The 27,794-nt window shown below is 46.6% G+C and overlaps 3 protein-coding genes across 5 annotated transcripts in view; 1 reads left to right on the forward strand and 2 right to left on the reverse strand.

Moving 5' to 3' along the window:
- MARCHF2 (membrane associated ring-CH-type finger 2) overlaps positions 1–4,209 on the reverse strand; it is a 77,891-nt gene extending 73,682 nt beyond the window's left edge. Inside the window, exon 1 of one of the 3 annotated variants that reach the window (XM_050933820.1) lies at positions 4,116–4,209. The gene's annotated coding sequence lies outside the window, so the exon portion shown is untranslated. Of the gene's footprint in view, positions 1–4,066 lie in introns of all 3 variants that reach the window. The other 2 variants (XM_050933818.1, XM_050933821.1) reach the window with 2 other exon arrangements.
- The window catches only part of LOC127040025 (potassium voltage-gated channel subfamily V member 2-like), a 346,324-nt gene that overhangs the window by 6,176 nt on the left and 312,354 nt on the right, over positions 1–27,794 (forward strand). The window lies entirely within an intron of this gene.
- RAB11B (RAB11B, member RAS oncogene family) overlaps positions 16,257–27,794 on the reverse strand; it is a 41,234-nt gene continuing 29,696 nt past the window's right edge. Inside the window, exons 3-5 of the mRNA XM_050933828.1 lie at positions 27,368–27,561; positions 25,131–25,211; positions 16,257–18,053 (exon numbers count right to left, since the gene is read on the reverse strand). Of these exons, the coding sequence (XP_050789785.1) occupies positions 17,908–18,053; positions 25,131–25,211; positions 27,368–27,561 (421 nt within the window). The 3' untranslated portion in view covers positions 16,257–17,907. The remainder of the gene's footprint in view (positions 18,054–25,130; positions 25,212–27,367; positions 27,562–27,794) is intronic.

Genomic DNA, 27,794 nt, shown 5'->3' on the forward strand with positions numbered 1-27,794 from the left:
GACTTCAAGCTACAGAAAAATCTGCCATTTACACTAGTCTAAACCTGCAAGTGACCGTGTCCCATGTTGCAGAGGAAGGCGAAACTGAGCCATGACAGGTAGTTCTACAAACAAGCATATGTGTTTCTGTACTTTCATAAGCTTGACCAGTCAACAGCAACACAGTCTGACAAATGAGATTCAGTATGAGTCCACAAAGACAGGAGACAACAGGCATACAAAACCAATTATAAGAAAAATCCTTTCAAATACAAACATAATATTTATGTCTGCATAAATTAAAGAACAAAGAATGAGTTTCCAAGTTCTTTCTTTGTTCAAAAAAGAAGTATGATGCAGTGACATCAGACTGAAAGAGAAGAGGAGGATGTTATACTATCTTCCAAAACCTTTGTTACATATAGTATCAACATTAAATCATTAAGAGCCCACTTGTGTAATGTGTTGAGGGTGCTCATCTCTTTCCAGGAGGCTTTCAAATCCCACTGACTTCAATGGGAATTAAAGATTCTAAACACTTTTTAAGCATATCTAGGGCCTACTCCTTAAAATATGGTGTAGGATACAAAATGTTTGATTCTTGTTTTCAAAAGCTAATTAACCTCATGTTAAACATGGTGTGCATGATGGCCCAGATTTTAAGAGTTCACACACTGCTGAAGAAGTGGAACATAAGGCTTCCTAGGAGGGGCTAGAAATTGTTAGAGTTATGTTAATTCTGGAAAAGCTACATTTTCAACATGTAATACGTAATCTCCATTTCCCTACAAGAGGCTAAAAGCATTAGGTTAAAAGTGCCTCTCTCTGTAGGATGTTTACATGAAAGATTTGGGGTGGGGGGTGGGGGGAAAGAAGTCCACTTGATTCATTGTTAAAGCTTAAGGAAGGGATATTGAGGTTGCCTGACTACATAGTTGTACTAACAACTAGTAGATTATCGTCAGTCACAATACTTTGCACTTGTATCACTTTTCTGAAGACCACAAACATTAAGTCTCTGAACAGCCCAAGTGGTAGATGACCCTTTTTTGCAGATGAGAAGACTGAGCCGCAGAGGACTAAGTTGGTGACAGAACCCCAGGATTTCCAACTCTCTGTTCAGATTGCTAGACTACACACCTCTGCGGGCTCAACTGTCTTTTCTAGCAGATAAGTCTTCTAGCATGTGGTGTACAATACAAGAGGTCCCAATGTTTATTTTCAATAAAATCCTCATTACAACAAGCACAGAATTATAGAAGTGTAGGACTGGAATGGACTTCAACAGATCATCTAGCCCAATCCCCTACACTCAAGGGAGGACTAAGTAATAACTAGACCACTCCTGACAGGAGTTTGTTTAATCTGATTTTAAAAGCCTCCCATGATGGAGATTCCACCACCTCCCTCGACCATTTGTTCCAGTGCTTAACTCCCCTGACAGTTAGGAAGTTTTTCCTACCATCCAACCTAAACCTCCCTTGCTGCAATTTAAGACCACTGCTTCCTGTCCTATCCTCAAAGGTTAAGGGGAAAAAATTTTGACCCTCCTGCCAGTAACAACCTTTTATATACTTGTAAACTGTTATGTCTCCCCTAATATTAAATTGTCCTCCAGAATCTCAGATTTTATTTTAGAAAAGTGGTGGGCTACACAGAAAAGTTACAGTGGCTTACCTAGGTCTCTCAGGGAGTGAAAATTCCACACCCATGAGCAACGTAAGTTAAAGTTGGCCAGTCTTCTTCCAAGCTCTGCCCATTCGAGATGCCAAAATAAGACACTACTCAGTATAAAGTGAGCAAATACTAAAATATGACTGTGCTGCTCTGAGCTCCCCTGGACTCCTTAAACTGGATTCTCCTTTGGCCAGGCTTCAATACGCCCATGTGCTTTGCTGGCCCCTTGGATTTAGTTCCTTCTTGAACAGGGGTAGAAAAGTGGGATGGTATCTCCTAAATGCCACCCCCTTGTGGCACGAGGGCTAGTTATAAACTGGAAACTTGCTGTCCACACCGGTGCTTTTGTCAGTGAAACTTGTCAGTCAGGGGTGTGTTTTTTCACACTCTGACCAACAAAAGTTTTGCCGACAAAAGTGCTAGTGTAGACAAAGTCTTGACTACATCGCTCAGGGTGTTGGATTTTTAAAATCTGAGATTTTGGAGGACAAGATAAGAGGATCAGACCCGAATATAGAGCAATATTCACCCTGACAGTTCTGAATGAACTCAGTACCACTATACATATACATGCGTTAGGTTACTCTGAAACACATCTGGACACTATTTCTGAAACAGATCCTTGCCTCTTCTAAGTAGGAAAAATCAGAGAACAACAATGGAGCCATATAATGGAAATTACAACTCCTTTAGAGAAGGCAACCTACCAGGCCCCTGGAGAATGCAACAGTCCACCAGGTCTTAAGAAGCCAATCCTGTCTCCATACTTCCCTGTCTCCAACCTTCCCCATGGACTCTCCACAATCAGGTTTCAATCCATGATGTGACAAAGACAAGCCTTAAAAGCTGGTCAACAACCTCTTTATGGCAACTGAAAGAACAAAGCTCAACACTGATACTATTCAGTCTCTTTGCAGTGTTCAAGGCAGTCAATTACAGATGCTGCTGACCTTACAAGACCTATCCTGAGTGGATGGTGCAGCATTGTCACCGACGCAATAATTCCTCCTGAACTGGCCCGAGAGCATAGCTGCTCCCCATCCCCAAGAGCATTCACATGCACAGATCTGCAGAAATCAGTGCTGCTCCTGCCTCTTTCCCCTTCAACATGAGAACTCATGGATAAGTTGCAAGTAACATAGGCTCAACTGCCAACATACCAACACCACCCATCCTTGCATCTCCTCAGCAAACTGTATTGACTGGACACCACCAGGTGTCACACTGCCTATGTGAGATCAACACCTGGACAAATGGAGGCTTGCTCACACTGATCCCAGACTACAGCTGAAGAGCAGAGTCCACTATGGAGAACTTGAGATGAATCTTACTGTATTTGGGGACAGAACCCCAGAGAAGTTTGTGAGAGCACTCAATTGAATTCTGACTATGCTGGAGCCCACAGAGTGCTAAGAAAACAAGGTCCTACCCCTCAACTGTCCTAGAATAAAACAAACAAACAAAAAAACAGAAAGACAACACAACACTGGATGACAGAGATCAAAAAGTCTAATCTAAATGTTAAGCTTGGAGAAACCTATGGCTTTTACCTCCCTACCTCACAGGGATATTGGCAGGAGAAATATATTAAGGACTGTGAAATGCTTTGAGAGCTAATGAAAAAGGAAATTAAGAGCTAAGCATTATTATATTACATATTTTAATCATGGAACTAAATATACTTAAGACATTTCACTATTTACTTTGTAGATGCTTGGAAGAGGAGAGGTGTGAAAGCTTATCCAGCCTGGCAAAGGCGGGCACATTAAAATTAGACCAAGTACCGTTGTCAGCATTAAAGACAAAAGACCAGAACCTGAAATGGATGGGGGAACAACTACAGCTGGAAAGCAAGAGTTAAACACTCTAAGAGGCAGACAGGAATCCCCAATTGCACTGGGCGACTGGACAGACTGACAGCCTAGCAACCTCAGGGCAATGCTGACACAACCAGCTCCTGTCCCTCGCCCCAGAGAACCTGCCTCAGCCTAGAGGGGTTCAGGGCAAGAAGTATCTAGCGCAGACACTAATGACTTGACATTGTCCCTCCCAGCTACCCTGGGCCAGCGCAGCACCTCGGGCAGTGTGGGGAATGGGAGCAGCTTCTCCAGCACCCGTCTGGGGCTCCAGAGCAGCCCTCCTCCAGCCAGCCCTTGCCCCCAGTATTCCCCACCCACGCAGGGAAGATGGTCCCGGGCAGAGGAGAGCCCCCACCCTACGAGGGCAGATGTCGGCTCCCTATGCCACCAACCCCCAGATCCCTCTCAGTTCCACCCCGCTTCCCCCAGCTCCTTCCCCTGCTCCCCAGCAGCGCCAGGTCCCCCCAGCTCCAGTCACCCCTCCCCGGGGTCGCCTCGGCTCCCTCCGCCCATCGCAGCCACGCGCATCCCGCCCGGAGGGCGCCCCTCACCGTCCCAGTAGCACCCGGGGCCTAGCGCACGACGCCCGCCAGGCACAACCTGCCGGTCCCGGTGCCCCGGGCTGAGTCTCAGCGAGGCCCGGGCCGCCCCATACCCCGGCTCCAGCGGCCGCCGGGCGCCGCCTACTGCCTCCCTCCCGCTGTCACGGCGGACGGAAAAGCGCACGCGGATAGCCCCGCCCATACCCATACCAACCAATCAGCGCTAGGGATTACACAGACGGATAGATACATCGCCCAATCGTCTGCCAGAACCGACTCAAGACGTCATGATGGACATAGCCACTAGCTACTAGCAGCCTGGGGAAGAGCGTAATGTGGCCGCGGACGCGCAGGATGCCGAGTGGCGGGGACAGGTCAGGCTGGAGAAGGCGGGGCCTAGAGCAGGGGCAGGGCTTGAACCTCTCCCTCTCCTCCTCCACCTAGCCCCGCCCCCACTGCTGGGGGAGGGGCCGCCTCAGGGGCCCTTGTGAGGCGCGCGCTGGTGGCCTGGGCGAGGCCAGTGGGAGCTGGGCCCTGCTGTCAGGGGGGTGGCTAGGCCCACGCCTGGGCTTTCGGGCTGCAGCCAGGCCGGGCTTGAGCCCCAGGCAGGCGGACCAGCTGTGGCTGAGCCGTCCCCTCCACCGCGGCCTTGCCTCCGCCAGCCCCCAAACCCAGGGACGGTTTGGGGTCGCAGAACGTACCCACCACAGAACATTGCTGTCTGGAGAAGGGAACGGTGCCCGAGACCCTCTGGGGAGCCGGAGTCGGGATGGTTCAGGGTGTCTGAGAAGGGTTGCCACAGACAGGTGAAGGAGGTCCAGCTACTGCACTCTTTTGGCCGTTAAGGTGCTATGAGGTTAACACTCGCGCCTTGTCTCAGTCTAAGCAAAGTTTTGAAGATTAGAGGTATAGGTGGGTGCATGTAGAGCGGGGCCAGGATAGTAGCAGAACATCTCCCAAGGAGTTGCAGCCACTTCCTCTGAGGGAGCAGAGAACTGACTGAATGTTAGCAGAATCGTTTAAGTATTCCTCACTCGTTGCTGTCGCAGAGAGGTATACATATGTGAGGCTCCGGGTTTGGTAAATGCTCTGGAAGACAGTCATTGAACTCCCACTCATGACCCTGATGGAAATGCCTGCTCTGCGTTCTGAAGGCTGAGTAGATGATCAATGGGATGAAGGATGCATGAGTTCCATAGTCTCAGTGACTCTGTGCATAAGGACTGAGAGCTCTTGCTCCCTTTTGATGGTTTATGTAGTACATAGTTTCTTCGTTGTCCAGCGAGAGTGGCCCTGTATGTCATGAAGGAAGTGCTGACAGGTGTAGTGGACTGCCCTTAGTTCGAGGATGCTGTTATGGAACGATCTCTTTTGGGGGACCATTTGCCCTCTGCTGTGACCTCTTGTAGATTGGCCCATCCACCCTGGAGAGAGGCATCTGTCATGAGAATTTTTGAAGGTGAAGCACAAACCTTCAGTGGGTCTTTCCACCACCTGAGAGAGTCTAGTACCAGCTCAGCCTCTGTGATTAGTTTGGAAAGACCCTGCCTATTTGGGGTCTACATGGTCCTTACCCCAGCCTGACGACGTCTGAGGCGCAGTCTCACATGCGGTGTAACAAATATGGATGACAACATATGGCCCAGGAGTTCTAGGCAGGCCCTTGCAGTTGTATTAAGCTGTGCTTTAGAGTAGAGATCAGGCTGGTCATAGTGAAGAATCTTTCCTTGGGGAGATAAGCCTGGTGGATGGGGAGACTAGTGTGGCTCTGGTGAAGTCTATCCACTGGACAGCAGTGCAACTGGTTAGTGCACAGGGGAATTCTACTGGGGTTATGAGATCAAGCCCTACCTGGAGCACTGGTTTCTATTACCCATGTGGCTTCCTCAACTTGCTTTAGGGAGGAGGAGGGATAGCTCAGTGGTTTGAGCATTGGCTTGCTAAACCTAGCATTGAGAGTTCAATCCTTGAGGGGGCCATTTAGAGAACTGGGGTAAAAATCTGTCTGAGGATTGGTCCTGCTTTGATCAGAGGGTTGAACTAGATGCCCTCCTGAGGTCCCTTCTAACCCTTATATTCTATGATAGTGTAGACTTCCTTAGATTGATGCAAAAGCCCAGGGACTGAAATAGAGACTGAGCCTCTTGGGTGGAGCAGCCCCAGAGGAGTGAGCCATCCAAATATGGAAAGACTGTGATGCCCCACTGATGCAAGTGAGCCACTACTGCTGAGAGCACCTTCATGAAAACCCTCACTGCAGCACATCCAAAGGGGAGGACATGATATTGGTAATAGAAAGTTCTAAATTCTAAAGCATAGAAATTGTTTGTGGGAGAGGACACTAGCAATATGAAAGTAGATGTCCTGAAGGTCAAAGGAGACAAACCAGTCCCCTGGATCTAGGGATGAGATTATGGTGGCTAGTGTTACCATCCTGAAGTGCTGCAATAAGACATAGGTGTTCAAATTTCTGAGATCACATATCAGTCTTCAGCTGCTCTTTCTTTTGTGAATCAGGAAGCATTTGGAACAGAACCCTCTTTGGACAACTTGGGGGGAACCGGCTCCATCACCCCAAAATGCAGGAAGGACTAGACTTCCTGCTTTAGGAGATCCTTATGAGAGGAGTCCCTGATGAGGGACGGTGAGGGAGTTGGGAGGGGAGAATAGAGTGGGAATGAATGGAGTATCCCCTAGTGACCACCTCCAGCATGTACTTGTTTGAGGTGATATATTCCCAGGTAGGTAGTAAGTGGGACAGACGGTCTCCAAAAGCGGGGGAGACAGCAGAGTTGTGCAGTAGAGGCTGTTTGAGGCCCTTGATGAGATTGTCAAAATGGTCTCTTAGAGCAGTGGCTCTCAACCTTTCCAGACTACTGTACCTCTTTCAGATTTGAGATCTGCTGAAATATCTTTTTGTTGCAAGCACATATATTCCCAGGAACCACAATATTGCCCTTGAGACTTTAAGGGAGTGGGGCTAGGAATCCATGTCACTGCTGAAGAATTTGGGCCCTTCAAAGGAGAAGTTCTTGCAGTGTTTTACACCTCCTTCAGGAGTCCAGAACTCTAGATCCAGTATTCTCACTGCATAACCACAGTGGTGGCTAAGGACAAGAAGCCATGTCAGCAGCATCAAGAGCGACCTGTAGGGTAGCTTTGGTGATTAAGGGACCTTCCAAAATGAGGGCTTGAAAATATTTGCTTTGGTCTTCTGGCAAATGTTCAATAAAATAAGTGAACAATGAACAGCTATTAAAATCATATTTTGCTATCAAGCCGTGGTAATTTACAACTCAAAATTGAAGAGCCAACAACACATAACAGTTCATACGAAGGAGATCTAGGCATCTGGACTCTCTCTCTGATCTGGAGCATGATTGACGATTCCTTTCATTGATTGTGCCCATAACCAGGGAGTTGGGGCTGGGATAGGAAAAGTAGTACTCCATTACCTTGGCCGGAATGTAACAATTTTTATCTGCCCACTTGCAAGTGGGTGAAATAGTGGCAGTTGGTTACCATGAAGTGCATGCAGGCAATAACAGTGCCTCATTAATGGTATGATGATCTTACCTTGGGAGGTGGTGTGTAAAATGTGCACCCGGCTGTGACATTGCACCCCATATTCTTCATAATGATATGATATGATTATTAATATGAGGTGTCATTGGAAAGGTTATGATTTGCTGAATATGATTATCCTATTTGTATGCATGTACTTATCTGAAGTTATGAATATTGACTATGTCTCCACATTTCAAATGTAGTCATACTTGGGTAACGCCCACTAGACAAGATGCTTTTAGTCTAGATAGGGGATGGGGAAGGGTCTATTCAGGGCAATGGACCATTAGGAAAAAACAGTAGGCCCTAGGAGAAGCTTATCTCCTACCTGGTGATCCTTCCTATCAATGCTTCAAATAATCTGTAAGTAATGGCTGCTATGACTCTACAAGGACATGTGATCAGACCACATGTCTCTGGACTTCATCTTGGGATGTCAGTATTTTTCCACAGACTAGTCTGGGAACCAAGCTTCCCGCCATATGCAAAAGCTATATAAGGGAGGGAATGACATTATCTGTGGTTCTTCACACCCCACACAAGAAGACTCTGGGAAATACCTGAGGAGCAAAGATTGAACTGGGGGAAGTGCTGGATGTGGGCTAATGGGAGTTGCCTTGGCTGTAGCCTTCCTATGCAGAGGCTAGTCAGAGAGCCTGCATGTAACTGCAGCTGGGTGTGTCCCTACCTGTATGTATGCTGGTGAAAGTGCTGGCTGGAGGGCTTTGGGAGCCCAGGACCGTGGGTCGGGGCTGTGTTCCCTGTAAGCTGTGTGCTTGTGAGGCTGCCCAGGAGAGATTCAAATGCTGCCCAGCTGATTAGCAGAGCATGCACAGCCAGCAGCATGTGTTCAGGTGCATTGATGTTCCAGAGATGGTACTGGGGGCGGGGGGAAGAGCCAAGTGCCAGTCTGGATGGTCTCCAGTTTTAGATGCATCTTGGTGCCAAAAGATGAGATGCTACTGAGATAGGGGCTTCTTGGTGCTGCTTAGCTGAAGGCTTTTCTGATTAGGACTTCTTAGGTGGTACAAAAGCTTCGGTACTGGCATCAGCTGGAGCCTCAGTGGGACCCATTATGGGATGTGAGTTCTCCCAAGAGTCGGCTCGATGAGGTGACATATCCCACTTTCTAGAGTCTCTGGTAGATGAGAAGAATCCTATGGCACCTTATAGTCTATAAGGTGCCACAGGATTCTTTGCTGCTTTTACAGATCCAGACTAACACGGCTACCCCTCTGATACTTGGTAGATGAGATGGGCTTCTTCCTTTTAGAGATCTTCATCTCTGGAACCACCTCTGAGGCTCCAGAAGTCAGCAGAGTAGCCTGAGAGATTGAGGCCAATGTTTGGGGGTGCAAGTGAGTGGCCCCTACTGGACTAGAGAGTGTTTCACTAAGAGGAGCTTCAACCTAACCTCTCTAACAAGACCTGCCTTTGAACCCCACACAGACTTTACCCTTCAATGGGACGTGAGTGTTTCAGACAATGGAGACAACTAGAGCAGCAGGCATAACTGGACACTGCAAGACAGAGGTTCCTAGGGTTGCGTCAGAGGCCGGAGATATTGGCTAGTATCATTCGGTTGCAAGTACCTGGGAGCAGCTTACATGCCAGAGGCTGTGCGTGACCAGCCCAGGAGTGGGGTTCTCACAGCAGATCAGGGTGAGGCTGGCTCTCAGAGTCAAGGATTGGAATGACCTAGCAGATCACCAGTCCAGATAACATCAGAGGGGAGCATCACAACCTCCCAGTCCCAATTTTCCCCCAAATCCTCTGCCCAGTAGTGTTCAGCTCTATTGCTGAATGCTTACAAAAGTTATTCATTTGTTGTTCCCTTAAAGAGACAGTACCTAGCAGCTTATCACCTTAAGTGGCATTAACACACATTCTTTTAATCAAAGCACTGAACTGATTTACAGTAGAAGTAAAGCAAATTTATTAAACAAAAAGTGAGAGTTTTAACTGATACCAGGTATAAGGAATGAAGATAGAAAGGGTGACAAGAAAACGAAAGTAAAAATACACCGCTAAGCCTAAACCCTGATATAACAAACTAGTCTCTTGCTCAAAGATGTTTCTCACTAAGTCTCTTTTCCAGCCTGGCTGACTAGACTCTGGCCCTGACCCTCCACAGAGCTCTGAGTGCTGGGTGCCTTTGTCTCCTCCGGTGAAGGCTACAATTGCTTTTTCCTCCCTCTCCTTGTATCTTTCCAAAATCATTGACTCTGCATCCAGGGACAGGAAGGCTTCCTTGGGGTGGTTTCCATCCCCTACCAAGATTGTTAAGTGGTCATCTTTCCCCACTTGCTCTCCTGATGACTTTGTTTCTCCTGCATGTAAATGTGCTTTTCTTTATCACACTTTTCTTAATTTATATCAGAAACACTTTCGGGCAGGTGGAATTACACTCCTTTGTCAGGAACAGGGATTTCCTGGGGGCTGCTTGCCAAATATATTTTGATAACATTGCCAGCATATATTTAGGTCCTTTGAGTTACCATATTTACACCATGAGAGAATATTAATTATCAGGGAGTTATTAGTTTTCCAGTGATATATACCCAAAAGGTGGCATGTAATAGCAAGACAACTGTGTGCCAAGTGATATTGGGGTGCTTTGAGGATCACAGCAGCAGACAATGCAGTTGCTCCATCTTGAGCCACAGCTGTTTGAGAAGGAACTGGAGGGGGAGAAGCTCCATGCTTCTTATATGATCTTGCATGGGAGCATAAGGTGCTGCTCTACAGAGGCATGGATGCTGCTGTTTACAATCTCCAGTTGAGAGCACAGGGGCACATACACAGCCTATGGTAGGACATATACTTGAAGGAGGGGACTGTTACAATTGCATGATTTTACCTTTCTCCTTTAAAAGAAGGGTGGGATGAAGAGAAGTAGGAAGTTACATAGGTTTTGCCCCATTGTGTGTATGCACTGTGATACAGTCCTTCAGTTACATGATCACATACTTCCCCCTGCACCCCACTGCCTCATTCAGGGCACAGGACGGATGCATAAGGGGGCATTTCTACTACAGGGCAAGTGGCAAGGCAGGGATTTATGAACCTTGTTCAGATGAGTTGGAACTGAACATAGCTTTGTCTCTACACCGATTACAATTTAGAACAATCCTGGGCAGCTCAGATACTATGGCTGACTGTTGCTACATTAGCCAGCCATGCAACTCAGATCAAGAGCAATGGAAGCTCCCTAAAAGTGGGGAGGTCACCAGTGTTTGCACCATGGCCCTGTCCCCCTGCATCACCCCTTTCCCTGAGGCCCTGCCCCCACTTGCTCCTCTTCACCCATCGCTCGCCTTTACAACTGGTAAAAAGTGTGAGGGCATAGCCCCCCCTTTTAAAAGTGATGAGGCTATGGCTCCCTCGTCCCCTGCTCCGACTAAGATCCGACTATAGCTACTGCTAATCTCTCTTCTGCCCCAGACCTTTAGTTTTTTAATTACACATTCCTAATGTAAGATTTCACTTAACCATATGCAAGATGACCACAAGTTTTGCTAAGAAATTAGAAGCAATCTTTTTATTAACAGGGGGACTATCCAACTTCTGAGTTTCCAATTTTGTTATAACAATGGAACTGGAAAAGGAAAGATGCTCAAGGAAATTCAAATTACTTTGGTCTTAAAACCAGGAAGGAAGAATGGCAGTTAAAGGGACTTTGTGCATTCAGAATGCAGCAAGGTATGGAATTCTTTATCGTTAACTCTTGTGATTTTGGCCCCTACTGCAGTCTGTCTTGTGCCTCATAGCCCTTCCTGCAGCTTTCAGACTTGCCCAGGGGGAACCACCTCAAGGGGCTGGCTTCCCTACTTCCAGAGGAAGAGCAGCCAATGGCTGCTACTGCCTGAACCTAATAAAGCATGCCCCCTCAGTGGCCCACAGAAATTTGGTATAGGGGAGGGGAAAGCCCAGCCAAAACCACTTTCAGAAAGGGGAAGCAGCAACCACTAGGAGCTGGCAGCTCTCTTCCCTCACTGCATGGGACCAGGCCTGGGAGACTGAAGACACAGCCCCCTTTTAGAGCTGACCACCACCACCTCAGATCTGGGAGACCTACACAAAGAACGCTGAGACTGCCCCCACTCTCCCAGGAGGTGAAGGATCTTCACAGCTGCTGGAAGCCTACAGGTGTGCTTGAGGGCAACAGGTTCGATATCAGGGATATATGTGCAGACAAAGTTGACATGGGACTGGGTGAGTACTCTTGAGGACGGTCTGGGGCAAATGAGAGGGCTGAAAGGACAAAGCTAATTGATGTGGAATTTGGGGTGCATAACTACTGGGGAATGAGGCTGGGTAGAGGGCAGGAGCAAAGAATTCATTAACTAGCATTTTGAGGACAAACTGGGAGCCCTCCACTACATCAGGCAGCACTTCATAAAGACCTGCCCAAATTTGTATAAGCTAAAGGTCTGGTTTTGGCCACAAGATGTTGACACATATAGATTCTGGAGAAGCAAAGTGCTAGGATCAATGTGTGTGTGACAATACCCTCGCTCAAAACAAGCTCCAAAAGGCTCCAAGCTTTCAGGCCCTCTTTATCCATCTAAAAAAAAAAAAGGGGGGGGGGGTAGAAAAGAGCATAAAATCCCCAAGCAGGCCCTGCTCAAGGCAGATTCTCAATAACATTACAATAGCTCTGTATAAAATACACACAGTGAGTGTGAAATCATATCTGCTGCTGCAGAACTAACTAAAAAGTAACCACAAGATTGAATTACTTGATCTGAACAAGTGTAAAGGACAGACAGAACACCTTCCCAGTGACTTCATGGCTCTGCCCATTTCTAGCTGGATTCCCCCTTACCCACACTAGGTCCCCACTGGATGTTAACATGCTCAGTTCCTCGCTGAACAGGAGTGTCTGCTATTGTTCAGCAGCCCCACTGGGCAGGCTGAGTGAGAAGGGATCATAAACAGGTTCCAAAGGCTCAGCTGGAAGGGGAGTGGTGGGCTCCCACTGCTCCAAGGGATAAGGGTCAATCCAATGGCTTCCCAAGGAATGTCCTTAATAGCTCTGTGCTGTGAATTCCCTTTGACTCAGCACCACCTACTAATCAGACATCCCTTCCAAGGTAATATCTGTTAACCTCAGTTCTGGTTGTTCAGTCCTATTACCCTGCCAGTTCCAAAGGCAACAGATTCCCATCTTATTCTAAGGACAAAATAATTGACACACACAGTTTGGTTTGGCAATCTTTATAGCCACAATACATAATAACCATGCACAAAAATCAAGTGACGCATATATATATTTACAAAATGAATTGCACTTAACTGAACACATTAACCATGAATAAAAGTAAGTGACAGGAACCTCTTCCCAGTTGCATAAAGGTCCAGTGTGGTAGCCCACAAAGCCTGACACACTACACTCTACCAAAAACTGATGATAGCGTAAATAACTGTAATGAAGCAGCCTTGGAATCACACATTTTTCTGGAAATACCCCACTGCTCATCATTCTGAACTACAAAATTCTACATTACAGTCCTGTTAAAGGCCTGCTCTAGAAACCATGAGAATCCCAGCTCAGCCCTAACAGGCTGTAGACCAGTGAAGGACAATTTCAACCTTCACTCCAAATTGCCTGACTTTTGCCTCTTTAAATAAAGAAGGGTCCTTAATTAGTGTAAATTCCTTTACTGTTGGGGAGGGGGGGGCGGGAAGGCCTCAGTAGGTGCCTATGAAATACCTTATTAGGTTTGTATTTTTCTACTGAGATGAAAATATCTAAGGAAGGTATTCCTTTACACTCAGAATGGAGACTCTCCTATCACAGAGCACAGATGCACTCTGTTTCACACCACTGATAGATCAAGGCCATGACAGCACTCTGTGTCCACAGGGCTAGCGCACAGAAATCAAAATATTACTGGCCAAACAGAGAAGCAGATTTTTCAAAGCAAGTTGGCTTCTTTCAATGAGTGACCTATTCAAATAACAAAGGCACAGACCTGTCCTCAAAATCAAGAAGGCAGTCTAACAATTCCAGTTGTCTTGCAATGCGAAGACAGCTCAATTCATATGCATTTCCCATTTTGATTTTTTTTTTTTTAAATGGACAAAGATACTAGGTCTTTTCCCACAGGCTGGGGATTCTGTAGAGGCACCACGTGTAGTCAGCTCCCTCTGATATAGCTCTGATGAGCTGTGGAGGGTGGCAAGAGAGGAAATCATATTCTCTTCCCCTCTGCAAACACTTCTACAGCAGACACACAGAGTCCTTTTAATAAAGGGATTCAACAATTAGAGCAGAGTCATTGTGGAGTTTTGCAATAACAATTTTAGTGATTTAAACTTTCCCCTGGACCACACTTGCTTGCTTTGCACATCAGAGGTGAACTCCATACTGTGGAGTTCACCTCTGATGTGCAAGAAAGTATGTCAAGAAAGACTGGCTGAGAGCTCCTATCTGTCACTGAACTCAGACGTGTAGGCAGTTACTGAGACTTCCCCATGTGACAGAAACAAATGTGAGATTTCATGAGAAAACCCTGATCAGAATAGGATGAGCCAATGTAATGAGGTTCCGCTGTGCATGTGTTCAATGATAAACATTGGGTGTTGGTTAATTTTGGTCTTCTGCCTCCTCTCCAAAACAGCTTCAATAGACAGGGATAAGCTAGTTATTTAATTAGTAAAAGCTGCTGCTCTCATGACACCATCCAAGACAGAAATAAATTTAAAGTCAGCAGGGACCTTCAAAATGGACACAAGCACCAGACCATCCACACTTGATGGTGGAAGATGTTTCTGAAGTTAGCTGTTAAAACTAACACTGGTCGCAGTGTCTGGGTAAAGCAGGGACTTTGGGAATTAAAGTTAAATCTTCACAAAGCTTGTTCCCCCAGAACCTGTTTGCTTCCTTGAGCAGGCAGCTTTCTGTAAAAAGGAGTTTTCATTTAGGAGACAAATGTTGCTCTCACTGACATGCAAATGCCCTCACTGCAGACAAGTGACTAAGGACAGAAGTGTTCCCCTTCTTGTTTTTCCTTGCACTACAATTTCGGGATATGGAGCTAATGAGGTTATGCCAGGGACTCCTATGGAGTTATGCTGCAGCTAGGCTGAGCTCAATTTTTTCATGTCAAGAAAGTGTAGTAATAGCCTGCACTACTGTACAGTGTATTTGAAGGTTTGTTCTAGCTGCTCCAGGTCTGAGGATCAGAAAGCTGCCTTTGAATTCCTTTGTCTAGCACTCCAAGAGCAGGCACCTGCAGTGCTTTCTAATCACACTAAATTTTAGAAGTGTAAGGGAGTAACCCCATTAAGGTTTCCTATCTGTGCATGAGAAGACATCTAAGAGCTAATAAGATCTAAGACTACAGTAAGTGCCCGTTCTCTAGTGCTAATGGCCTCTGGCATACCTTAGGCAAAATCATCTTATCCTCACAGGAGGGGGAAGAGTTTTGTGCTCCGCTGACTTTGCAAACAATTGCAGAACAGCCTGTGGGAAACAGTCCAGAACGAGGCTAATGAAGCAACCCACCAATTCAGACAAAAACAACTTCATGTCAAGTATGGGCTGGAGTGCAGCCAGAAAACTAAGGGTATGTCTACACTGCCCATGTTACAGCACGCTGACATGGGGAGTGCAGTCATGCTTCATCACTGGGGGAGAGCACAACTGAGCAGCTCGTTATGCCAGGACCTCAGGACAGGTGGAATTAGCACAGGATCTCTTCAGTAAGCAGGATGCTTGGTTGTTCTTGAGCCCTGGACAAGGATTTTTTTTTTATTAGGGCTCTGAGCCAAATCCCAGAGCTCTGCACAAATCCCAGGAGTAAAAATGTTTCCAGGCCAGAGCCTAGGAATTTAACCAATTCTGACCCCTCCTGCTTCTCTCAACTCTTCTCAAACTAGCCAGAAAACCCCTCACCCACTAAGGAGAGTAGAGGCAGGTGAAGTTCACCGTTAGAAACAAAGGCTCTGCAGGGTAATCACCATATTAGTAAATTACCCCGGACTAAGGCCTCTTAAGAGCACAATTCTTCCTCATGCCATCAAAGTACTCAGGGATGCTCCTCACTCCTTTACATCAAGTGTTCTGTTGAAAGAGCTTTTTAAAAAGAAAAAAACAAAACAAAAAGAAGACTCCAGCTCCAAGAGTGGCTGCCTGCTCTTGAAAGGAATATTTTCAAACCTTTGTGAGACTGTTTTCAATATATTATGCATGATGTGCTTCCCCTGCCAGCCTCCAAATACCAACTGCAAGTCACACAATGTCTCAGACGCACCAGAAGGAGATGGTTCCAATTCAGGCTTGCTAAGAGTCCTGTTCTCAGGATGTTATTAGTGCTAGTGTCATGTGCTGAGAGTGCTTCCAGCACTGGGAGTTTGCAGGGACAGCACCCCACCACTTCCCAGGAGGGATAAATACCTTCCCCAGGAGATGGGGATCGTTCACTGTCCTAGAGCATAGTCCCATAGCCTGAAATGAAACCTGGCCAATGACTTTGGTGAATGTACTAGAAAACCAGTTAAGTTTAAATTTATGTTAAACTATGAAGTACTGAGACCATGTGACTGCTTAGCTTAAAACTCTGGCCTTCTATTTGTAAAATTCAATGCATTTGGCTGGACATCTTATAAAGAAAAGCCATCAGAGTTCACTGCCCTTAATTTTATTACATAACCAGATACAAAACAGTTGAGACTGGAATGTCAACTCCCCCCACCCCAAGCACACAATGTACAGTTTCAGATTCACTTTGTAACATAAAAATCGACAACTCACTGACATGCAAGGTGGGACGTGTCAAGTGAGGCCTGGACTCAGAATTTGGAAGCAAGTTGCTTCAGCTAGCCTCCCAAGAACAGAGAGTGGGTGCTCCCAATGCCTTGTTTTGATCATTTCACCTGGTACTCTTTCAACACAACACTGCTTACTGCAAAGATGCAACAGTACCAGAGCTGGTGACCGATGAACCCTTCCCCACAGAGGATTTTCACAAGCTAGCAAGCGACTGACAAGTTTGTGATAAAATTATTCCTATTTAACAAGTTTAATAGTTGTTAGCCCTACTGATAACAGATAATCAGTCATATCATATGAATTAGTCATTTGGAAGTTACAAGCTGCAATTCAGAAAACAGGCTAAGAGTGAAGTAGCAGGACAGTGTGTATTACTCAGAATTTTATACAGTTTAGTAGAGGTCAAGAAAAAAAAAGTTAAGCACCAAGTCAATAGTGAACGATAATGGAAAGATAATCCAAGATGCTGTGGTTCTGCATAAGCTTTACAAAATGTATAAAGTATTGGGTTTCTCTACAACAACCGAAAAAAACCTTACCAGTGCAGGTATGTACATGACATGAAAATATTGCTTTACTCTCACTCAAACGGATTTAGGGATAGACCTAGTGAGAAAGCAGCATGCAAAACAATTCTGGGACTAGAGAAGATTTCTCCTCCAGACACTGATCTACGGTATAAAAGGAACCTAGTTCTACAGCTTGCAAAAGGACCTTAAAATTAATATGCTGGCACTTACTGTACATTAATGTTAATTAACAAAGCCAAGAATAAATATTAAGCCACTTCATACTGCCTGCCCAGAGCTGAACAGGCATCCATCGTGGCAAATAATGCAATGCAGACATACTTCATTGATCCCAAATAAAACAAATTAAGAGTAGAGCAGATTTCCCAGGCAGGAAACAGTAAACTGCACAGCCAGACTAACTCTGCATTCAGGGGAATTACATAATAAGTAAGGTTATTTTCAACACCACTCGTGTGTGCAGCCACTAAAAACCTCACTGTGATACTTCAGCTGGAGAGAAAACAGAACATTTGGTAGACTAGGTATCTTTTAATTTCTCCCTCATGTTTACAGAAACATAAGGTGCTGTGAAAAAGTCTGACTACAAGGCAAATGAAAGCCTAAATGTAGTAATTTCTTCAGCCATTCTAACCAAGCTCCCATGCCTCCTCTCCCACACAAAAATAAAAATATAAATTTGAGGAGAGTGCTTCATGGGATAACATCCAGCAGCAGATGTTCCACAACAAGTATGTCTAACAGATCAGTGCCTACATTTCAAGCCCAAAAGTCATCACATTCAAAAGGGAATTTCAGAGGCAAGGGAATGTTAGCCCTACAATTAAAGCTCTAAGATGAAAGAAGGGGGTTGGGGAGGGGTGTGGAGAAGAGGAACACAGGAAGTCACTGAATCACAGGAAATATCTGAAAGAAGCCCACACAAGTTTCTAACTGAAGCACAGACGATGTGAGGGGCACAGAGCATCTACAGGTCACAGGTTCTGACAGCACTGGAGTTTGTTGGGTTTCTGTCCATCGGTGGTTGGCGGGACGCTGATATCAACTACATTGTTGCCGGGAGACTCGTCGTGTGCAGATCGATCTGCAATCTGCTTCTGTGAGACGATGCGGTAGATTTCTGTAAATGAGAACAGACTCATTAGCGAGAGCCTAGACAAACACATTTGCTTCAACAAGGTATTTGCACATTCCACAAAAAGGACATTGTAGAATGTGGTACTGATAAGTTTCAAGGGTAATCTAGTCTGACCAGCCCTGCTGCTTACCCACAGCAGACCCTCTTGGCCCAAAAAGGAGGCTGTTTACCTTGCCAAAACTAGGTTTATACAGGGTTATCTAGCTAATCCCAAATCTCTTCTAGTTTAGTCAAATTCTGGTTTTGCTTAGTGCAATGCAGGGCAGAATGTTCCTGCCCATTGACACCTCGGAAAGCCATTATTTTTTAACAGCTTGCTCATCAGTTGGATAGCCTGTTAATAAGGACATCACGAAAACTAGATTTGTGTTTAGCGAAGTGATCTGCTCTTGCTGCCAACTCCTCCTGCAGAGTGCTGCCAGCCACCAATTTGCAAAGGATATGGCTGATGGGCCTTTAGTGGGGTATAAGCAGAAAGAGGAGACTAACTCCCTAAACAGAGATCCTATTTTCAAGGGCATGTCCTATTTAAAAGAAAAAAAAAGTCACACCATCTAGAAGCATTATTGTTAAACAGGATGTGTGTTAAACTTTGACTTATGCATCAGCAACTCTTCCCAGTTGTCACTGCACACTTCTACTTTGGTCAACTGGTACAAGAATATGAGAACGCTGTTACTGCTGTACCGTAAACAGCCATTGTCTCTCACATGGTGATCTACACCACACAAGTCAGTGGAAGCCAGTGAGTCCCATAATGCAGTACTAGCTCATAAAGTAAAGTAATTTCTTTCCGATTCAAAATCAATCAATCAATTCTGCCCTGCAGCAGGAGGATTAATGGCCTTGTAACACTTCAGAAGGAACATGGTCAAGTTAAAAGCTTTTTCAGAAATAAGCTTCTTTGTTTGCGTTATTATAGATTCATAGAATTGTAGGACTGGAAGGGACACAGATCATCTAGTCCAGTCCCCTGCACTCATGGTGTCATCTTCTAGACTGGGGTCTCAAACTCAAATGACCACGAGGGCCACATGAGAACAAAGATACAAAAGCCCCCGCCGACTCTGCACCCAGCCCCTCACCCACTCCACTTCTTCCATGAGGCCCCACCCTCTGCCCCGCCTCTTCCCACCCCATTCCAACCCCTTACCCGAAGTCCGTGCCCCAGCCCCACCTCTTCTCTGCCTCCTCCCCTGAGTGCACCATGTTCTCGCTCCTTTCCCCTCCCTCATGGAAAGTCCTAAGCGCTGCACAGCTGTTTGGCGGTGGGAAGCGCTGTGAGGTAGGCAGAGGAGCGGGGATGGGGCATGCTCTGGGGGGCAGAGAGATGAGGGGAGCTGTGGCAGGCCACAGTAAATAACTCTGCAGGCCGTGTGTTTGAGATCCCTGTTAGACAAATACCTGTCAGGGATGGTCTCTAAGGTGCTCTTAAAAATCTCCAATGATGGAGATTCCACAACCTCTCTAGATAGTTTATTCCAGTGCTTAACCACCCTGACAGTTAAGAAGTTTTTCTTAATGTCCAACCTAAACCATCCTTGCTGCAATTTAAGCCTACTGCTTCTTGTCCTATCCTCAGAGGTTAAAGAGAACAATTTTTCTCCCTCCTCATTGTAACAACCTTTTACGTACTTGAAAACTTATTGTGTCTCCTCAGTCTTCTCCGAACTAAACAAACCCAGTTTTTTCCAATCTTCCTTCATAGGTCAGGTTTTCTAGACCATCAATCATTTTTGGAGAAAGTCTGGAGAAGAGCAACAATTTGTCCATATCTTTCCTGAAACATAGCACCCAGAACTGGACACAATACTCCAGCTGAGGCCTAATCAGCAGAGTAGAGCTGAAGAATTACTTCTTGTGTCTTTCTTACAACACTCCTGCTAATACATCCCAGAATGATGTTTGCAAAAAACAAAAAAAACAAAAACACAAAACAAAAAAAAAACCCAAAGAACAAAAAGCAAGTGTTACACTGTTCACTCATATTTAGCTTGTGGTCCACTCTGACCCCCCGATTCCTTTCTGCAGTACTCCTTCCTAGGCAGTCATTTCCCATTTTGTATGTGTGCAACTGATTGTTCCTTCCTAAGTGGAGGACTTTGTATTTGTCCTTATTGAATTTCATCTCATTTACTTCAGACCATTTCTCCAGTTTGTACAGGTCATTTTGAATTATAATCCTACTCTCCAAGGTATTTGCAACCCCTCCCAGCTTGGTATCGTTCGCAAACTTTATAAGTGTGCTCTCTGTGCCAGAGGTTCTCAAGCTGTGATCCGCAGACCATCAAAACCTGCTGGGTTTTTGAAAGGCTCTAGAACATGTAGCCCACCAAGGTCTCTATGCTGGATATACTGGGAACCCTGAACCCATCCAAATGGCCTATCAGCTTCTACACACAGCTCCTGAGTGTAATTCAATCAGGCTACAGAAATTCAGGTTTTAAAAACACACCAGATTACATCTCAGGCCCATTCCCTTGCAATACCTTGAAGCACCTATATATTAGGGAAAGATGCCACAAATCCAGTCCCCCTAGGCATCTGACACCAGGGAAGGAAAGCATTAGCATCAAATAGCACAAGGTCTTAGAGCTCAGGCCCGTCTTAGTGGTCTGCATCAGTAGAGCTGGTCAAAGAAAAGCTTAAGATGACCAGCCTGGGGATCAATCTTGCCTTTTCTAGAGGAGGGTGACTTTTAGGCCTTGCTGATGCTCAGGCACTCACAGTAAAAGTATCTCACGTTCAAGCATCATCTCATTTCATCTGGGTGTTGGGGCTGATGTTGGCTCAGCAGGTTTTCATGAAACACAGCAGGAGATGTCACCACTGCCTGCTTCTGCACAGCCTGGGTGTGCAGGTCTTCCCCCTTCTGGAAGATAGGCTCACAAAACAAGATGCCTTACAGAACAAAGAGACTTGTGCACTGTTTGGTCCTATTTGGATAATAGCTAAGGACCTTGTTAACCAATGTACGGACCCTGACAATCTGTGGATATGAACGAGCCTGGAAGGCAGAGGCAGACCTGACTGACAGAAGTCAGAGACTACTTTAGACAAGAGTCTGGGGCAGGACACAAAAACACTTTGCATTCCAGAAGGTTAATGTTGGAAGCGTGGGGGAAGAGAGAATCCGTAAGATTTTGGACCTCACTTGCTCTCCAGGGTGATGTTACAACGGGAAGAAGATATGGTAGAGATACGAGTCTGATATAGTTTGAATGGAGGCTCCCCATGAGCTTTGTTAGAACTGGATTCAGATCGTGCAGTAGAGATTGTTGAGACAGACTATAGGGAACAACTCTACAACCACTTGATATTTCCTTCTTTATACATACAAGTATCACATTAGCCCAGCGTGATGCTATGGCAAAAAAGAGTTTGGGAATCACTATTGAAAAGGACTTAGGCGGTTAGAGTTCTTCCTTTAAGGACAGGGGACTATATTCTAATATGTGGCAGATGCCCTTCATCCCCTGGTGTATGATCTTTCATCGGTGTGTGAGATTTCCTACAGTTTGTCTTGTAGCCCAAAGGTTTTAGTACAAAGTTTGTTCCCTGTTGACTGTCCTGGCTGAGGATCCACATATCTATTCCACGAAGCCAGATCCCGACACTACTCTTTGTGGCACAGTGGTGGAGGCTTGTCCAGGTTGTTCTCACTGCCTTCAGCCAGCTCTGGTCACCCACTAATCTGGCCCTTGCACAGAGATGGTACTGCCAGAATATAGGCAAGTTTGTGCAGAATTGGTTGAATTTTTTTTTTAAGTTTGTATTTCCTTCTCTCACGTTTCCCCCTTTGATCCAGAGATGGGAACCAGGAAGGCCTGGTCACTGGTGAGCAGCTTCCAGTACAAGACTCCCTTTGTCTCCTTTCTTTCTGCTACACACACACACATAGTCCCTTGGGGCCTTTACTCCTGGGTGAATTCTGTACCCAAAAATTTTTAATTTCTGTACACCATTATTTTAAAAAATTCAGCATGTTTTATTTGTGAAAAACAACAATGTAATCACCCCCATTTCACTTATTTTGGTTATTTATTTCAAAATACCAGCCACCAAGTATGTCTGTAACACAGACAACAAGAGATTCACCCAGAGCAGTGAGTTAAAGAAACCCCTATGACAACCCAGTTCCTGTTTCTCAGTTATGCTTTTGTCAGGTGCCTCAGTCTGAGTCTATCACATGTGCCAGCTGGGCACATCTTGGAGGAAAACTCTGCCCCTCCAGTCTTTTAGTTTAGTCTCATTTTTTCACCCTGCATGTGTAGTGTTGCCATATAAAGGTTCCCAAATAGAGGACACTGCTGAGGAGGGGGGTGTGGGGGGGGGAGAAGAGGAAGAGAACTAAAGGGCTCTGAGTATTGGGAGAGGGTATTTGGGGGGAACTGGAGGGGGCTGCATGGGACACCCCCCAGCCCATGCCCTTCCCCCTGCAGAGATCTAGCTGCAGGGTGCCCCCCACCCCAACCCAGACACCTGTACCCCCTTCCACCCCCAGAGATCCAGAGGGAGAAACAGCCTGATGCTGCTCAGACAGGACTTGTATGGAGTACCCTGTGGCGATTTCAGTGTTGGGCTGTGCAGGGTTGACACTCCACAGGGCCTCCACCCTCGCCAGGCTAGGTGCTCCACTCACTGCAGGGCTGTGGCCCACACACCACCTCCTTCTTTCAGGGCATGCTGGGAACTGCAGCTGCTGGGAACCCTCCAGTCCCCATCCCCCAATGGGCTCTATTTGCAAGCTGGGGAGCCAGGCTCTGCAGAGTCCAGCAGCCCCTAGTGGCATCCAGCAGCTCTGCAGCACAAATTCTTGGGGGGGGGAAGTGAAATTCTGCACAGAACATTAATTTTGCATATATTGTGCAGTGGTGCAGAATTCCCCCCGCAGTAACTTGTGCTTTGCAGTTGCAGCAAGGTAAATAAATGGTAGGTAGAGCCCTACCAGATATATTTGTTTTTTTATAATTAAGAGGAGGGACAGCTTTCTATACGTACAGGACAGCTTCACATGTTTTACTAGCATTCCTGCTTCTGGCTTCCCTTTCATATGTCTCATGTCCCAGACACGATCTTCACCAGCTTCCCAATTACAACAGCAAACCTGAATCCCAGTTTGGTATGGAACTAGAGCACCTGAGAGCATGAAATATTTTATGAATGTGCAGGAATGTTGACATTTTATAGAATGCAGGGGGTCCTAAAAGCACAGCTGAGGAAAACAGAATTGGGCTTGTCCCACCTTTCCAAAATGTTTTTCATGAAAGAAAGAATGTTGTTAGAAATTCAAGTCTTGTCAACTACGCTGAATTACAGAACCAGTAGAATTATCCTAAAATGGGAGTGAAAAGTGATTGGGAAGGTGCTTTTGTTAAAAATCTCATCTTGAACAGCATTAATCACCTCCTGTAGACCTGGCCCTAAACATTAGAAACTTTTGCCTGTGTAACAGTGGTTAGGTTGTGATATTTTACTGGCTTTTTATACCAGCAAAAGCCCTAGTGTAGATTCATGTATACTGGCAGAGAAGTGCTTCTGCCAGTATAGCTGATTTCATGTGGTGAACTACACCAGGAAGAGCACCCTTTGCTGCGTTTCCACTGAGAGGGTTTGCTGGTATAGCTGTATTTAGAAAATCTTTTCTAGTGTAGACTGTTCTAAGATTCAACACTTCCACTGTTTCACTACTGCAGTGTTTCCCAACCCACCGGTGGGTTGCGGGAAGGGTCCAGCGGGGTTGTTTGTGCCCCAGAGGCACTCCCCCACTGCACTCTTGCTTCTCCTGGGCAGTGGGCAGCAGCGTGAGGAGTGGGATCTGGATGACAGCAGCCACAGAACAGAGGAAGTGCCTCCAGGGCATGCACAGACTGTTGCCTGTCTGGCAGATGGCTCTGGCTGCTGCGATCATCATCTGGAGCCCACTCTCACTCCATCTGGGAACCGGGATTCAGGCAGCTGCAGCAGTTTGGAGCACACAGCCAGAGCCGGCAAGTGGACAGTCAGCAGTGATCATGGCCTAGCTGCAGAGACACAGGTGCTGACTAGAGCTGCAGAAAGGGACAGAGCTGGGAGAACAAGAGCAAAAGGTTGGGGAGAACCAAGCAGAGGGTCTGGGAGCAGGGCAGCAGGAGTGTTCTCGCCTTGATGCCCAAGCAGACTGGCACTGTGTGCCCCCTTCCTTGCTGGGAGGGGATCCGTTTTTGGTGTCTGTTTCAGTTGGGTCCCCCAGGCATAAAAGGAGCTTGAGAGGCTAATTCTCTCCCAGGAAAAGGACAGCCTGCAGGATGTTTAGTGTGTTCGTTTGTTTTGTTGTATGTAGCCTGCCCTCCACTCCCCCGTAAAGAAAGCAGCGATGACCTTAAACTACAGGGAGCACAAGCACTAATAGAGTCCTCTAAGAGAGGGCAGGGCTGAGAGAGCAAGGGGGCTGGGAGGAGCTTAGTAGGGACAACTCTAAGTTAGAGGCCGCCCCACTCCCCCTTTTAAATGGAGCTCTGCAGCCCTGTATGACAGCATGTACAGTGCTAGTGTGGATAGCACATAATTGTCATTTTCTTTCATGTTTGAATTAAAAAACCATTAAAAAAGATTCAATTAAATTCAGATTAAATTTAAAGACAATGGCATGTGCATGCACCGGCACACTCAGTATATCTATAAAAAGGTGGGCTCCCAGAGAAGAAAATGCAGTTGGCAGGTCCCTTTAAGAGAGTCTGGTGATCAGTGCCAAGAAAACATCGCATACCTGAGTTCAAGCAAAACCAAATCCAGCCCTTAGTGCCCTGATTTAAAAATAATAATAAAAACCGAAACAAAACGAGAACCTTTCTGTTCACTAGTATCCATCGGCAGCAACTGCAAGGACACAAATCCATGCCAGGTCATCTTGGCATTATAAACCAGCAAAAGGGCTGCAGAAGTTGAACTGCTGTACCTAATGGTCTGTCTCCACTGTACCCATCATCATGTAAGATTCCAGCCTTTCTTAGAGGTTCTCATGAGCTTCCCCACATACTGTCATACTGCAGACATGCAAGCCAAAAAGCAAAGTCATACCTGTGAGGATGTTCTTGAAGGCTTCTTCTACATTTGTGGAATCCAGGGCCGAAGTTTCAATAAAAGATAAGTTATTTTTTTCTGTAAAAAGAAACAGATCATTCAGTTAAAGACTTTAGCAGCACTTTTGAATTACAGTCCTTAGCTTAGATTTCTTGGTATAGCCGGCCTGGACCCCCCCATCTTGTTTTCTGTGTGACAGGAGAAGCTCCACTACTTGCTCAAATGGATCTGGCACCCCAATCCCAAGAGTCTGAGCACATCTCCCTCCTTTCACTCTCTCTTCTGCCAAGCAACAGGGTCCCTGCCCTGCACATTATTTATTATTGCTCTACAGTTGCCAACAGCAGTTTGGAACTACCCCTCTCCCCCGACACAACGCTGTCCTCGGGAGCCATAAGATTGTACCGTGTTATAGGTGAAACCGCGTTATATCAAACTTGCTTTGATCCACTGGAGCGTGCAGCCCCGCCCCCCCAGAGCACTGCTTTACCGTGTTATATCGGGTCACGTTGTATCAGGGTAGAGGTGTACCAGTGTGCTGCAGCTCCCAGCAACATAGAAGTACCTCTGAGCAATAGCACAGGCACAGTCATGTAGATGGGTAACTGCAAGATTCATCCTCACTGCACTCCCAGAGAGACTGACTTGGAAAAAGCAGGACTTCTGTGACCCCACATCCACACTAGCAGGGCCAGGAAACAATGAAACAGGAGTGCCCGGGGCAGCAGCTTTGTATAATTTTTGGTGGTACCCAGAATGGGTCCAAGTGCCACCACTCCACACTCCCCTACGGCTCTGGGTGCAGGAGGGGTCTGGGCTAGGAAAGGGGATTGGGGTGCAGGAGGGGGTTTGGAGTATTGGGGGGGAGAGAAGAGGGGTGGTTCCCGGAGGGGTGCTGGCTCTAGTCTGAGACAGGGGTTGGGGTGCAGGAGGGGGTGTGGGGCTGGGGATAAGGAGTTTGGGGTACAGCAGGCAGGCTGCCCTGGGCTGGGGGGGCCAGAGAGGACATCCCCAGCCCTCTCCCCACTGGCAGCAGCAAGCTCTAGGAAAGGGGGGGCCCTCCCTGGCATGACACTCACCAAAGCCCCACCCAGGCTGCTGTTCAGGAAGTCCAGCCAGGATACGCTCAACCCCCTATACCCCCAGAGTTGCCTGCAAGAGGCATGTGCCATGCACCTCCTCCTACCACAGGTGCAGCAGCCGCCTCAGCCTGCTCCCGGCACCGCTCCCTTGTAGCCAGCAACGGCAGGCAAGGGAGCGCAGCGTGGAGTGGCACAGCAGCTGCCCAGGGCAGGCAGGGACACTTGGGGAAGGCGTGCAGGGGCGGCAGGTGGGGCTGGGGGAGACAGAGACCCGGCCCCTTACATTGGTGGAGCTGGGCCCCTCCAGGCCCTGAATTTGCTGGATCCTGCAGACCACGGGCCCATACAACTCGCTGCCCTTGGGAGTGCCTTCCCTCCACAGAGATCATGTACCATTGCCACCATCAATGTTTAAATACTGCACATACGACGTTACAGTACTGCCTGCCAAAATGTGAGACCTTAAATTGGAAGTTTGCATTGCAGCCCCAGCCCCCGCCCCTATCATTAACTATGGCTGAACAGCTGAGGTAGGAGCTGCATGCAGCCTCTCATTCCATATTGCACTGGGTTTCAGTAGCACACGCAGGGGAAAGACTCATTTAGTCTCAAGATTTGTGACTTGCTCCATTACATTGTGTTAGCCAACACCAAGGCTGGGAGGGCTTTAAACCATTTCCACAGCCAAAGGTAAACCTCTGTTCAACACAAATATTTCGCTCTTTAGTGAATGTAATACTCAGAGAAAGTTTAGTTTTTTGGTGTTTTATGTTCTTCTTTATTCATCCCTCGAGATCCTTTAAGTTTGGTTTTTAACCATCAGCAACATTTTTCATCCAGATCTTTGTTACTCTCTCCAGCCTGAGAAGGAAATAGGAAGAGAGTCTGTGCTTCAAATATCAGGCAGCCCAGGAACAGGATCATCACTGGTTTGCCAGACATCTTCCCAGCTCTGGGTCTAAAAAGAGTTCAGCCAAACACCGTTTGACATTTAAGTGCACTTTTTCCATTGCCAGGTTGTTTTTTTAAAAACACATCACCCCTCAAGTCAGAACTTCGAAATGGAAGGCTGGCCCTTGTCCGAGACGGAGTACTTGAGTCTGCCACACACCATAAGCTGGTGTTTTAACTTCAGCATAACAGTCCACAAACCTGCAAAAGCCCGGGCCTCGTCGGTGGGCACAGCTCTCAGATGGCGCAGGTCACTCTTGTTTCCCACCAGCATGATGACAATATTGTTGTCTGCATGATCCCGGAGCTCCTTTAACCAACGCTCGACATTCTCATAGGTGAGATGTTTGGCAATGTCATAGACAAGGAGGGCCCCAACCGCACCACGGTAATAGCTGAAACCATGAAGAATATACTGCGTTAGAAGGAATTCAGCTCAGGGATCTACACAGACATTTTACAGTTCACCTTAACGGATCACTCTTGTTATATAGTGTGTATGGTAACACCCATTGTTTCAGAGTGTGTGTGTGTGTGTGTGTGTGTGTGTGTGTGTGTGTGTGTGTGTGTCTCTGTCTGTCTCTTTTCCTACTGTATTTTCCACCGAATGCAACTGATGAAGTGGGAA

This window comes from Gopherus flavomarginatus, chromosome 24 (genome assembly GCF_025201925.1).
Source record: "Gopherus flavomarginatus isolate rGopFla2 chromosome 24, rGopFla2.mat.asm, whole genome shotgun sequence".
In the NCBI taxonomy this organism is placed as follows: Eukaryota; Metazoa; Chordata; order Testudines; family Testudinidae; genus Gopherus; species Gopherus flavomarginatus.